At 39.8% G+C, this 14,582-nt stretch overlaps 2 protein-coding genes across 2 annotated transcripts in view; one reads left to right on the forward strand and one right to left on the reverse strand.

The window, feature by feature from the left end:
- LOC107996585 (mediator of RNA polymerase II transcription subunit 20) overlaps positions 1-14,582 on the reverse strand; it is a 101,470-nt gene that overhangs the window by 15,757 nt on the left and 71,131 nt on the right. The gene's annotated exons all lie outside the window — the stretch shown is intronic.
- LOC107996583 (facilitated trehalose transporter Tret1-2 homolog) overlaps positions 1-14,582 on the forward strand; it is an 89,778-nt gene that overhangs the window by 5,493 nt on the left and 69,703 nt on the right. Inside the window, exon 2 of the mRNA XM_062074632.1 lies at positions 7,412-7,863. Within this exon, the coding sequence (XP_061930616.1) occupies positions 7,840-7,863 (24 nt within the window). The 5' untranslated portion in view covers positions 7,412-7,839. The remainder of the gene's footprint in view (positions 1-7,411; positions 7,864-14,582) is intronic.

Raw genomic sequence — 14,582 nt, forward strand, 5'->3', positions numbered from 1 at the left:
CAAGATCAAATTTCTTCGCTCGCTATTGTTTCTTCTTTGACACGGTTTCAGCCTTTCGAATCTTTTTTTTTTCGATATTTAAAGAAATGTCGTATTTGGAAGATCGTTTTTGCACAGTTTGATGTATCGTACAAACGAAGATAGAGGGGCTGTTTCAAACGAAGAGTTCGTTTGAAGCGAGGTTTTCATTTCCTGTTAAAGAAAGCTTTCGATTTTGTTGTAATCGCGTATAATCAGTGTCTCAAATCCTTTTTCAAGGAAAACAGAGGGTTCTCTCCACTGTTGGAAGCTTCTTTTTACACAGCTCGGCGAAGAGAAAACCGAAGAAACGAGTGATTTTTTTGGACGAGTTTCAAACCAAAGACTTCGAAGCAAGGTTTTTTTCATTTCCTGTTCTTCGATGTCTTTTTCAGACGTAAAAAGCGAATAGAAAATAGCAAAAAATAAGTACAATCGTCGTGCTTGACCAAGAACGGAAGGATAAACGCACAGGCGTATTTAAAAAAGAGAAAAAGAAAAATTAAAGATCCAAAGCATTTGCGCACGATTGTGCCACCTCGCGAGCACGTGGCTCAACGTCTGTTCGAAACGTTAAATAAATGTTACAGCGAACGAAAGTCGATTTATTGAATAAGCGAGGCGGAAGTCAATCCGTGAAACATCATACGACATAATCTCGGTTTGTGTCGCGAGTTATTCGACTCGACGTGGAAAAACGTGCGCGACAGCGCGGCTACTCGAATGGTCAATTAGTTTCGATCAGGAAGCAATTTCAGAGACACGCTTAGCAGACTTTTTCCCTGGATAAACCGCTGTGTTATAGGTTCATTAAGTCGCTTCCTGAAGCGTCCAATCGTTCGATTTTGCCGTTGAATAGCCTTTAATTACGAATTTCTCGTTATCGGATCTCTCGGCTGTGTCGATGCTTGGTTAAACGATACGATTTTGCCTTTTTTTTCTTTTCTTTCTTTTTTTCTTATAATATTCGAAGGGTTGATATTGTAACATCGATATCGATGGAAGGATTAATTTTCGGGGAAGGAATATTTTTGGAATATTTTTTTAAACTAAAGGAGGGGGGAGAGGAAAGAAAAGAAAAAAGATTGTACGAGGTATATCTATGAATTCGATGAATCATCGGTCGAATTTGCATAATGAAAGATTGAATGGAGCCGCAGTGAACAAGTCTTCGTGACTGCGATTGCATCGATCAGCCATCAATTACAGACGGTAGTCATCTCTGTCATGGACAGAGCACGTTTTCTGCAACATCCACGGGAAATTGGCTCGTTAATTTGTAGAATTTTTATGATAAAATTCTTTCGATTTCTAGGATTTTTTTTTTTTTTAAATTGTACGCTACTTGTCTTTCTCTTGCGCGACGTTAATATAGGCCATTAACGGAATTTACGATTTTTCTCGTACGCTTTCATTTCGTAGCTTCTCATTTTTGAACCTTTTATCGATGCAAATTTTTATTTTCAGTTCTTTCTTTTTACTCTATTCTTTTTACAATCTTTAACGAAGATTTTTAATATTCGCGTAATTTTTTTTTATTATTTCCTCTTTTTTCTTTGTCATTTTTCTCCCTTTTAGGTTTTTTCTCGACTTTTTACCGACTCTTTTTTCAGATAGATACTTTTCGTATCCTTTATTTCGTTCTTTCTCCGTCAAATTTTTTTTCCTCGCATATTTTCCGCTACACGAATACTTTCATTTATTCCGCAGAAATTTAAAAAGATTCCGGAACTCGGTCTCCGTTGCTTTATATGCATTAATCCCTCGAAAACCGAATTTTATGAAAATTCGCTTGGATTTTAAAATTTGACTCGAATTAAACTTTAATATATTAAAATTGCCGATTGAATTTCATATTTATATTGAAATTCTCTTTAAATATATTCGAACTCCGGTTTGTTCCAATGGAAGTCACGATATTAAAAGATCCCTTTTCCTATAAAATTCTCAATTTACGATCCCTCAAGTTTCAAACAAATCTAAGGAGCAGACGAGTAGACACAGAATCTCCATGTTTCTCCACATCCTTTTGTTTATTCTACTTCCAATTCCCTTTACTTTTGTTTCCTACTTGTCATTCTCATCCCGCTTCTCCAACCATTCGACTTATTCTTCCCTCTATTTATCATTCCATTCCTTTTCCTTCTTTTACCTCGCATCCCACGAAAACCGGGCCAAGCCCCTTCCCCCTCCCCTTCTTTTCTAAATGAAGACGGAAGAAAAATGCTCGAGGAATTCTACTTTCCCTTCAAACGCGATCCATCATCCTCTCTCTCCTTCGCGCAAATCCGCTATCATAATCATTCCATTTCAATTTCCCCCATTTCCTCTCTTAACCCGATTTAACAACATCCACGATACCAATTTTCTCTCATTATTTATCTTCTCGATCCTCGATCCTCGTCCGCTCTCGACGATAATTTCTTCCGAATTGGTAATTAGAAAAGGAACCACAGGAACCACTGGTCCGTAAAAAGAGAGAAAGAGAGAGAGAGAGAGAGAAAGAGAAACGAACATAATTTGTCCCGGCTCGTTTGTGGGATTTGTGGCCGGGACCGCGGCGAATAAAAAGAGGATCCTCTTTGTGCTAGCTGCCAGCCTTCACAAAGTGTCCCCGTCGCTCGTACACAGGAATAAGTTATGAAACGGCGGCCGGATAAAAACTTTTTGATCCCTCTTTCCCGCAACGAGAGCCTTAAGCCGCACCCACGTCTCTCTCTCTCTCTCTCTCTCTATCTCGCCTCCTCCTCGCATCCACTTTGCTTAAGGATCAAGGACCCATAGCGATCGGCTTGCCTAAGAAGACGCGAGAGATTCTCGCCTGAATCGAATAACATCGGCTATCGAGTTTGCATGGAAGGCGACGCGATTGAAATACCTCCTAGCGTGTAACTGGCGGGGATCCCCTTCTCTTGATCCTTGGACGAGAAGAAAATTCCCAACGCGAAGTGAAAATGGATCTCCTCGATATCGAGGATTCGATTTTAGAATGATCCGGATCCGCAGATTTGTTTAATTTTAATTTTTTATAATCATAGCGAGTTATATTCAGCTTTGCCTCTCTTTCTCTTTCCGTTCTCGAAGTTTCTTCAAGTTTCTTCCTTCGATATTGCGCAACGTGATGAGGTATATATATATATCTAAATTTAGATAACTTTCCTTAAGTTAGGAATGCCGTTTTTACGTAACGAATTTAGAAAGATTTAGAAAGAATTCTTTGTTGTCTTGGAGGATCACGTGATACGGTCGTTGAATCTAACGTGAAAAGCACGAATCATACTCGTGGCGGGTCAAAAGATAACGGACACGAGTATAACAGTAATTTCAAACTACTCTGCAAAACAATTGGAAAAAGACAAAAAAAATAAATAAATAAATAGAAAAGCAAAAACTTACCAATTCCAACTTACCGAGCAAAAGAAAAATTTCCCAATTCTCCATTAATAATTTCCATTCGTTAAATTTACTTTTCCATCAAAAACACGTTCCATTATTGATAAAAAAAATTACCTTCGATCCCTCCCTTAAAACATCCGCCGCTTAAAAAGAATTAATATTCCACTCGCTAATTCTCCCCTTTATCGATCAAAAATTCCATTCCACCTCCGTAACAATCAAGAGCCCCCCCTCTCCCCTTTCCCTCCAACTCGAGAGCGGCACGATTATTAAAGATTATCCAACGGTTCTCCGATCCGTCGCCGAAACGCGCGCCTTAATCCTTTGATAATTACGGTAAATTGAATCTCGGCGGGTAAGGATGTACGTTGTGCGAGCCGGCGGCGAGTTATCACCGGGTGCCAGGAACAGGGCCGGCGGACCTCGTGACCCGATATTGCGCCGGAACCGGGAGCCCCGATATTGGCAGCACTTCTCTTCAGGAACGGGGAACAATAGGAGCGGTGGCGTGTGCGCGTTATCTGCCCCTTTTGCCCTTTTGCTCGAAAACTTTCGGTCAAACCGAGCCCTCCCCTCGCACGGGGAGGAGGGAAACAACGCCGTTACCCGAGCGAAACTTCGATCAACCCTTGGCGGTGTTTCGCGCGAAAAAGGATCCGCGATATCGTCGAAAATAGACGCGATAGCGGAGCAGGCGCGAACTATGGAGCGACGAGGGGGAGGAGGGAAAATTGGAAATAAGGATTTTCACTTCTGTTTCTTCGCCTCGCCTCCAAGTTATCGAGCCGTACTCGAGGCGCGCGGTTTTGATCGAATGCGGTTTTTAGAGAGTTTACGAGTATTCGGGGAATCCTTACCTCTCCACGTTTCCGCGAACCTTCCATTGTGCTTTCCTTCCTTCCCTTTCGTTTCTTTCTCGTTTTTACGGCCACGGATTCTGTTGTTTTTCTCTTCTCTATTTCTCCTCCTTTCTTTTCCCTTTCTCTCTCTCTCCTTCTCTTTTCCGTCTTTCCGATTTAAGATATTTATATTTTGATCGAACTAGGGAATTCCAATCTCTGCTTTCTCTATTTCTATCTAGATGAAAAGAAAGAAAGAAAAAAAGAAACTTTCCAATCTTGACGTAACAAGTAATATATATATACGTAACCCTTAATAAAATCAGCAGAGTAAAAATATATAATCGAAATACCAGACTCTCCATTTCCGACATCATCCCCTCCCCTCTTAAATAACGGTTGGATCGATCGATATATCTGCATACGAATGGAAGCACAGCAATCGATAAAGATTCTTCATCTCTCGTTCATTTACAACGGTTTTTCCATTCTTTCCAGCTCGAATCTTTCGTCGATTTGAATCGGGGGAGTGGGAGGAGGGGGAGGGAGATTTTTCACACCCGGTATATGCGGCCATAGTCTAGACGCACGGACGAGAAAATGTTATTAAGCGGCCGGTAGAATTTTTGCATGCGCACCGAGCCACGGTGACGGTTCGTATCGTCCCGGGTACTAATGGACTGCGACGTTTTTACAGGGGGGACTAAAAGCTCCGGCCCATAAAAGTGACGTTTCGCGTGCAAGCTATTTATTCTTTGCACACCGTGTTGGCGGCCGGCTGTTATTGCTCGTCTCGCGCGATAAGCTCGCGGATGTAAGTTGCGGTTCCACGATTTCCGTTTCGATCCCTGGGTAGCATCCTTGTCGATCGTAGGTGGTTTTTCCTTTTCTTTTCTTCTTCTCCTTCGATTAGATGTAGAAATTTTCAGGCCAACCTGATTATTCTTTGAACCAGCGTCGAGCGTGAGTCTGGTTTTAGAACGAGAGAAGAAGGAACGGTATGTTTTATTTTAGGTTAGTTTTCTTTTTCTTCTATGGAGTATTGCAGAGAGATATTTTGCAGACCAATCGAGCTCACTTATTTCTTGAATTAACGTTAGTCTGGTATGAAAAGGAAGGATGGTGATAATAATACGTGGAATCTGTTTTCCTATAAATAGAGTAATTTTACTATTATGCATCAAGTGTTTATTAGAATCCATATGAATTTTTATTTTGTTGTATTATTAGTTTCGAAAATTTAATTAAAATTATTGCTCTTACAAATGTGAAAATATTACACACGAATGATTAAAATTAAAATACTGCTTACGAAAATAATTGGATATAATCATGTCTTTACTTGAATAAAAATTAATATTAATTTATCTTTAATTTATCTTACCAAAAATTTTTCCCCTCGATTGTTCTAATATTCATTTGACCGCGCGTGTGGCGATCGATGAAACTACGATGAGTTGAAGGTAAAAAGAAACGGCAATATCGATCCAAAGGTCAAAGTTGGGGATAATTCCGAGCTATTGCGTGTCGATATAAGATATTCAGCAAACGGATCAAAGAAAATTACGTATTACCACGGAATTTCCATTCAGAGTTCGCTTCGTTAGAAATTCGAACATAAAGGCGGGCTTTTCACCAACATCTGAAAGCTCATCGTAAAATCGGGGAACTACCTTTTGAAAAGGTAGGGCCTCCTCCCCTGGCCAGACTGAAAGGAGCCAAATGACATTGAAAATTTTTCCCCCACAGTCACAGAAAATCCTTCTAACGTTGTAACAAAGTACAATTATCCGTGCAAAGTCAACGCGCAAAGTAACATCCATCGTTAAATGCCTTTTTCTCCCTGTTTTAAAGGTAGATCCGTGTTTCTATCGTGTGCGCGAACGCGTCACACTTTCGAATTCGCCTTTTCATATGCAAACTCCTCGTATTTTCTCGTTTACCCAGCCGACCATTGCCCCCTACATTCGCGCGCTGATCGTCCGTTTTCAATAACCGATTACGCTCGTCGCCGTTTCCCAACCGACCATTCTGAGATAATATTTTCCTAATACGTGTCATCGTGACGAAAGCCACGAGTTTCTTTTCAGGCGAACGAGCAAGGAAGGTGTCGTTACGATATTTTTCGAACTTACTTCTGAATTTCTGCTCAATATATCATCTCTCCAGATTTTCCGAAAATGGAAAAGTCTCTCAGAAATCGAACAAAGTTAATGAAACGAAGCCTTCTTTTAAAATCTCGTGGAATAAAATTGTAGGGACTGCGGTTCTTCGCAAAAATGGGGTACGCGTTGGATCATTGGATCCCGTGCTCGAATCTCGAGACACTCAGAGCTCTAAAATTATTTTTTTTCTCGAGACGATCGTCTTGGAATTCGCGCCATCGAAGATAGGCTCGCTGAATAAGGATCGACTTGGCAGAACGGGCACATTCTCTCGCGCAGCGAGTATGGAAGGTCAGGTTGAGAGAGTTTTCAGGAAGATATTTCCCAAACGCGTGTTTCTCTTTTTTCTTTGAACGAAGGAGTTTAAAAGGATCAATGAAAGAACCAGTTGTTGTCCCGTTCATGTGTAAAATTAGGTGAAAATTCGATATATATTCTTTATTGTACGAGAATATTTACTGAGAAAACTGCACAGAAATCACCACACGTATCCAATAAGAGATTTCCTCTCAGTTCATCTAATTTGGTTTCCATCGTGTAAATTCTTTAAACCCAGAAACCATCCACGAGAAAAGTTTCATGATAAATTTTTCTTCGATCTACGATTTCCAAATTTTCCATTGTAACAAGGATGTATCATCTCTAGTAGACTCTATCTTAACTAGGCTAGAAGTTCGAAGTACTCCGTCTGTCGAATTAATTCCGTTCGAAACAGCTCTTTTCCAGGAGCTTTCCCTCGAAAATCTTCCAGTCACGTCTGATTCCTGATTCTTCTTCGAGTCGTGATCACGCCACCGTGCCTGACCGAGACCACTGCTTTCTTTCTTTCTTTTTGCGAGAGAGTCGTCTCCAAGAGAGACGATATCACGTTCCAATTACCTAATCTCGATCTATTTTTTTTTCTCGATCCGTTGGCTCGTTCGTGATTCCACGTGATTCGTTTGATCGTGCGCGAGCGGATCCATTATAAAAAAGACCGTGGATGCTTTTCAGACAGGAGGAAAATCTTCTAAAGAGAGGAAAATCTGAAGAGAGGAGACGACGGAAGGGGGCTGGTACCGGCGGTGACCCAGATGCGCACGCGACACGAATTCTAGGGAGAGAGAGAGAGAGAAAAAACGACAATAATGAGGAGACCAGAGATTAACTGCAACCTCGACAATAAACACATAAGACTGATGTGGATCGATTAGAATCGGAGGAGAAGTGGAAGAAAAATAGAAGAAGAAGAGGAGGAAGAAGAACGAAGTATATATTTTTGCGATTCTATTTTGGAATACGCGAGGAGATTGAGGTGAAAGAGAAGAAGATGGGAAGAAAAATGTCGAACAGTTTTTGTACCAAGATTTGTACGATGAATTTCGAAGAGGATTTTAATTGAGAGAAAGGAGCGGAGCGAAAGGGGAATCACAGAAGAAGAGATGTCTCTGAATCACAGATATTACGTGAGTAACGATTTCTTTTTTTTTTTTTTTTTGAGAGAGAGAAATTTTTTGTTTCTCCAAAAAAATATAGAATTAGTTGTATATCTTTTGATGTAACGCTTTTATATCACATCCGAATGATTTGAATGATTTTTCGCTTGAAATATTTTTCTTCCACGGAATAAAAAATATCGTTACCGTCCATTTTACCCTTCTTATATCATAAAATCTTAATTGCAGGGAATAATATCATCGAAATGAAGTGAAGCACGTCGTAAATTTTTAATATTCCTAATTAACATTTTTAATTCGATATTATTACTACGAAATAAAATGCAAAACGTGGAAACGTCTTGCGAGCCAGTATCAGAGCTATTTACCGAAAAATGGAAAACAATAGCGAAAATGGAATGAATCGTGGGATAAGAGGCGTTCTCCCTTTACTTGAATAGGAATAAGGGAGCCGTGGTCCGATAAACGTTATTCCACTTTCGATAATATTTCCTCTTCGTGGCCCACGGTTAAGATGTTTTCACGGATTGATAGGACCGTTGTTATTTCCCCTCTTTTGCTCAACTTTTCAGTCTTGGGAGCCCCGAAGGAGTTGCCGCCAACTGGAAAGTCGGTTACTGGGTTGAAATCGTTCCGAAAGCGAAAGACAAATGTTGGATGACCGATTTAATATTAAAATATTCCATTATTTCCCGATCGTGTCCCAGGGAATCATGGCGATGAAATTATGATTCCGTGTGCTATGCTCTCTTAAAGAAACAATTTTTTCATACTTATATACTTGCGATCATTGTTATGATTCCGACAGTTTACAACGGTGAAATAGCTAGTGAAATTGGTAAAAATTGTTGAAATTGTAAATATCTAAAAATCTCGTTGCAGAAGAATTATTTAACATTTATATGCTAGATAAATTTTTACCACGAGCCGGAAGAGAAAGAAGAAGAACAAGAAGAAGAAGATAACGCAAAATAAAAATAAAGAGAAAGCTTCGACAGTTATATTCTACGCAAATTAGTAACCACAAATGCCGCTTATTGGACAAAGCTGAGTTAATATCCCAACATTTTTAAATTTCAAATTTTATAATTTCTCTTCTATTTTCGTCGACGAAAATTATTCGCATTATATATGTATATCGATTTCTATCTTTCTATCTTCAGAATATTATCCCCCTTTCCTTATTGTTATAGCCAATCAGAGATAAATACAACAATACTAATACACATACACGATGGCTGGCTCAGATTCAGACCGGTCAAAATCATCCTCTCACCCATTGAAACTACAGATAAAGGAATATAACTCGGCAATTTGATCGTCACAGGATCAAACTACCCTTAACTTTCTCTCGATACTCACCATTGTATCGAGAATTGAACAAGTCCGAGGATAAATCGTTATCTCCTCGAACCAACGTTCTAATCCTTCCAGGGATCCTCCTCAACATCCCAGAATGAACGTGAGTGAGATTTCTTGCGAGAGCGTCTTCCACGCTTACCGAGTGATTTCACGTCCCTCCAGAATGTTCCTCGAGATTATGCTCGTAGCGACAAGATTGGTACCGTTTCGAGAAACAAATTGAAGTTTCCGATGATCGAATAGAATCGAACGAATTTCGTTCAGATTTTATCTATACACTTTTCGCACTAACGGAAATGGCGTCCCGTTTGAAATCAACGATAATCTTCCATTGGATGGATAAAAATATTTGAGATGTTGTATATAAAGTTCTCGGACATGTTCTTATCGATTAAATCCTCGTTGAATTTTTTTTAATTTACCGTTGAACAATGTCGATCCTTTCACGACGTGATAATTACAATTTAATTCCCATTGGTTTTTATACCTGCATTCCACACTTTATGTAGTGACGTAATAATAAACTAAACGAAGTGTAAATTACATTTTAATTATCGTGCCTCTGATTTACCGTTCGACCAATGAATGTCAATTTTCCCGGGACAATGCGGTAAAACTTTGCATCCAATAATAACGGTACTAAAGTATGAATTACAATAAGAAATAAAATCCTTTTTTGCCTCGTTGGAACGATCCATGCTTCTTTTGAAGCGGCGCATCAAAGATGTCAGGCTATTATCTCGCAAAATTCTATTACATACCGGATGTCGGTGTTAAAAGCACAGTAGCAAAAGTATCGCTTTGAAACACTTGCTATCGCATACCAGGCAATAAACCACGTCCCCAGGATCCTGGCATCCGCACACAAGCGCGCATACATCTCGTCAGAGGATTGGATCCTAACGGAGTCGAGGCGAGAGACGCATCCTCCACGTCGCCATTTCGATTTCTTCCATAATTTGTGGAAGAATAATTGAGTTTAGAAAGGGGAGACGTTGAAATTAGAAATTGGACAAGTAATTTTTCCCCCTTCTTTTTCTCCCTTCATCCCTCCTTACATCTCTTAATTCATCTACATTATGGACCCATACGAATTTACTAGTGGAAGAAAAATGTTAAACGCGATGATCATTCCTTAATGATGAGAATTATCTTATTTTGTTAAATTGAAGAGATCGAAGAGGTAGAACTTTCAAAAATTCCTTGAATATTATAACTCGGTGAAAAATAAAAAGGAATTCTTAAATGTTATTCAGCAACATTTTCAATTTTAATTTATCATTCGAAGATTCTTCAATGAAAATCGAAACTTTGCGGATGTTTGCGAACAAGTTGCGAAGAGACGTAAAAGTGTTGGAGGAAAGGAAGGAAATAGAGAGATTATTAGCACGAGGAAGAAAGAGAGAGAGAGAGAGAAGAGGTGCAGCGTGAAAAATGCGAGGGGTAAAAGTATTGCTGACGCGTTGGAAAAATCACTACCGTTTCTGGGGGAATAAATTATTGATATACACGGCCACCCTCTCCCTATCCTCCCCCCCTATCCGAGTTCAAGATGTTAAAGAGGATCTCTTGTTCGCTCGAGGATGCTCGAATTATCCGATTATTTTATCACTGGTTATATTATTCTTAAACGAAAAGAGAATGACGATGCGAGAGATGTACGAGGGGGAAAGATTGAGACGTGTAAAATTTAACGATGTCCGATAGAAAAATCTCTATGATATACGAGTTTTATGCTTAAAGGGAAATCTTAGAATGGATGTCTTCCAATCATAATATTTAGAAAAAACAAATTAAGGATAAGTTTCTCTAACCTCTTGCCCCCCTTGCAATTTATCAATGCCAGATTGTTTATTACTTCTACTTACGTTTCTACGCCTCGAAGAATAAATAGACATAACACGAAATTACATGCATTCTATAATCATCGTGTATTTATTTTTAGCGAAAATGATACTTTTACGATAATTTTACGACAAATCGTGTACACATATTAATAAAATCCCCCCAAACTGTGAATATTAATCAAAAATTAATCGATCCGTAAGCATATTGCAAATCATTATTTCGGATCCATTAAATCATTATCGCACGCGATTATTATTAACGCGATAAATCAGGGGTTTGGGGATGGGCGGGTACTTTGGCCCCGCGGAAGGAAAACAGGTTTTCTAGGCCAATGCCTCCCAAAAGCAATTTTGCCTTCGTACAATCATATTATTAGACATCCACTTTCGGAATTCGCGTAGATTTCATCGGAGAATTCGCGGTATGCGCATACAGGATATTTCACGCAGCCGGGCCGGGTTTCGAAAGGATGGATAGAGAGCGTGGATTTCCTTTTGGCAGAATTGCACAATACTTAACCCGACCTTTAATCTCGTTCGTATAACAACATCCTTCTCCGTTAAGTTAAAAAACTTACGCAACGTTGTCACAGATCGAACATCCGTGTTTTCATCACGTGATGTAAAATGATCAAATACAACGAAACATACATAATTCCAACTTTCCAATTTTAATCAACTTATGTTCAGCGCGATCAATTCTCGTTTCTCGAAAGAAAAAGAGCAAGGAAGAGAGAAGGAGGGGAAAAAGGCCGCCTTCATTCAACCGAAGAAACGATCGCGTTTATTCATAGCCGCACGATTCACGTGCGTCGCCGAGAGGCAGAAAACGCACGTGCGATCGCGTACGATCTCTTCTTTTGCTTCTCACCGAGCCATCCGCTGAATCACCTCCTCTATTCGTAGTCGCCCACACGACAACGTCGTCGTCATCGGCGTCGCATTTTTATTGCGGCCATCAAGGCCCCCGGACGCATCGGAGGACGCCTTCCTTCTTTATACCGCGGATTAATCGGCTCCCCCACCCTCCTCCTGCCCTGGATTACGAGCATGAAAAATAACGCTCGCGTCGCTTTGTGCGTCGCGACAGACGAGACGAGGCCGCTTTGCATCTAATAAATACATTTGTACAGTTCAATTTTGCGCACAGGTGTGGAAAAATATTTATTATATAAAGCTAATTCCCCCGAGTGTGTAATCAAATTTGCAATAAATGATATTCGGGATAAGCGGCGTATATAAGTAATATATTCGGAGTTATTAATACTTTCACGAGGATACTTTGCAATGAGATTTGAAATGGGCAGTTTCGAAATTGCATAACCAATTGGGAATTATATATTCATTTTCCTAAGATAAAAGTGTTATTAATAAATTTTATGGGGTGCAGAAATTATATTTGCAATAGAGAGAGAGAGAGAGACGTCTGAAATATTGCGGCTTCGAATGGTGTAACATTTAATTTTTGCGAAGATGAAAAATATTCGGTGTTGTAACAGCCTTCCATAACAATTAGAATTCGCAATAAATTAAATTTCATTAGAGGAATATTAAAACGTGAGCTCGCTTAAAATATTTCAATTATAAACATGTATTCACGGAGGAATAATTTGTTGCGTTTAAACGCAACCATTTAAGTTACAAAGTATACGATACATAATGATCCGTTCTGGATTAGATTTGATCGAGGGGAGGAGGAAGCGAAGGGAGAGAGAGAGAGAGAGTGAGACGAATCGCGAGGCAACGTTGTCAAGATGTCATTTTTCAAGCGTCGAGTCATTTATAATTAGATCGTTAGAGAAAGTTGTCCCCTTACCGGTTAATAAATTCGTTTACGTAATCCGTTGTGGTACGCGCAATATAATCGATGATTGATCATCGAATAATCGATCCGCGAACCCCGTGCAGAATTCTCTATAACTCTATCAACTCTGTCACGAGCAAGACAAATCGTCGTCGCTCGAATAATTCCCTCCTTCCCCCCTCTATTTGAGACACCGATTGACTCGAAGAATTTCTTCCCCCTTCTCCTCCCCCGTCTAAAAGGGTTTTTCGATTGCGTACACGCATGTACACACACAACGAAGAGGATAATTAGTCGATGAAGAATTATGATCGGTCGTTACAACGGGATAAATTCGTTGCATCGAGCCGAATCTTATATCGTACGGCCGTGAATGAATTTCTTCTTTGAACAAATCGCAACTTTGTCGCCTCACGAAGGGAGTAAGAGGGAGGGAGAGAGAGAAAGAGAGAGAATTAATCCACTCGCGTTGGCTTCGAACCAACGAACAAAACGAGTCGTTGACATTTATACAATTTCTTATATATATATATATATATATATACGTATCTTTCTTTCGATCCAAGAGACGAGGGTGGCGAGGATTTTCATTAAAGAATTCCACGCGGGCCGAGAGATTTTTTCGAACGACACGATATCGATTTTCGATCGGAAAAGTCGAGGAAGGGAGGCTGTTTTGGCAAACGAAAAGATGTATATATATATATAATCGGCGAAAGATGAATTATCCTTTGGAATATCTCCAGTGATCGAAACCGTGTCACTCTATCTCCTCTCTGAAAGCGGCTTGCATCCATCTAAGAATCTGGGAGAAGGAACTTTCGAATAATCCAACCTCTTCTAACATTTCGCGAGAAGCTTCGAAAGTTTTGCAATTTATTCGATATCGTTAGAATTCAGTTGGAGGAAAACCGGACGTTTTATTTCTGTTTTATTTTATGGCAGACGTACAATAAGCGATGAAATCGATACGGTACACTGGTTTGTCACAGACATTATTCGTCTTCTCTCGAATTAACACAATTTCACCTGCGAACGTTCCTGCCCTCTATTTGACGTAAAAATTATACCACGGTCAGTTACTCTCGCGAGTAAAATCATTATCAATAACGTTTCAACATCCACTCTTTCGAGAACAATATCGTGGAATCGTTACGATCCACGACAACGTAAAAATAATTTCAACGACCGAAACTAATCGCGCCATCTACAGAATTAATCCGCGCAATGTAAAGGATAATGGCTCGTGGAATAATTTACGAGGCCCCGACTTATTGTGAAGTTTGCTCGATTTCGAGTGGAATTCCGGCCAGAATTCGAGAGACGTAATGGCCGTAATCGCGATCGTTCCATCGAGAAAATGTATCTTTAACGGGATTTCTTCCTGGATTTCTCTCCAGCATCCAGAAAATTTCCTCGAGCAAGTTTTCCCCACTTCCTCCACTAACTTTTTTTCTCCAATCACCCTCGAATATTCATGGTTTTAATTCACGGATCCGTGGTGGAACCGGATTCCTCCCAAGAAATCGAAAATTCTCCGCTGATTGACTCGCGATATATATACGTCCCCAATTTTCCAAATTTGCCTCCCTCGTTTATTTATCTCGTTTTAAGGGAGAAGCGCGACGATTTGATTTAATTCAATTTTACGATTACGATCTCGTTTCCCTGCTTTTGCACACCTTTCGCGTGTAAAAAATTGGGCGGAGACACTT

The sequence above is a fragment of the Apis cerana genome, linkage group LG5, assembly GCF_029169275.1.
Source record: "Apis cerana isolate GH-2021 linkage group LG5, AcerK_1.0, whole genome shotgun sequence".
Lineage (NCBI taxonomy): Eukaryota > Metazoa > Arthropoda > Insecta > Hymenoptera > Apidae > Apis > Apis cerana.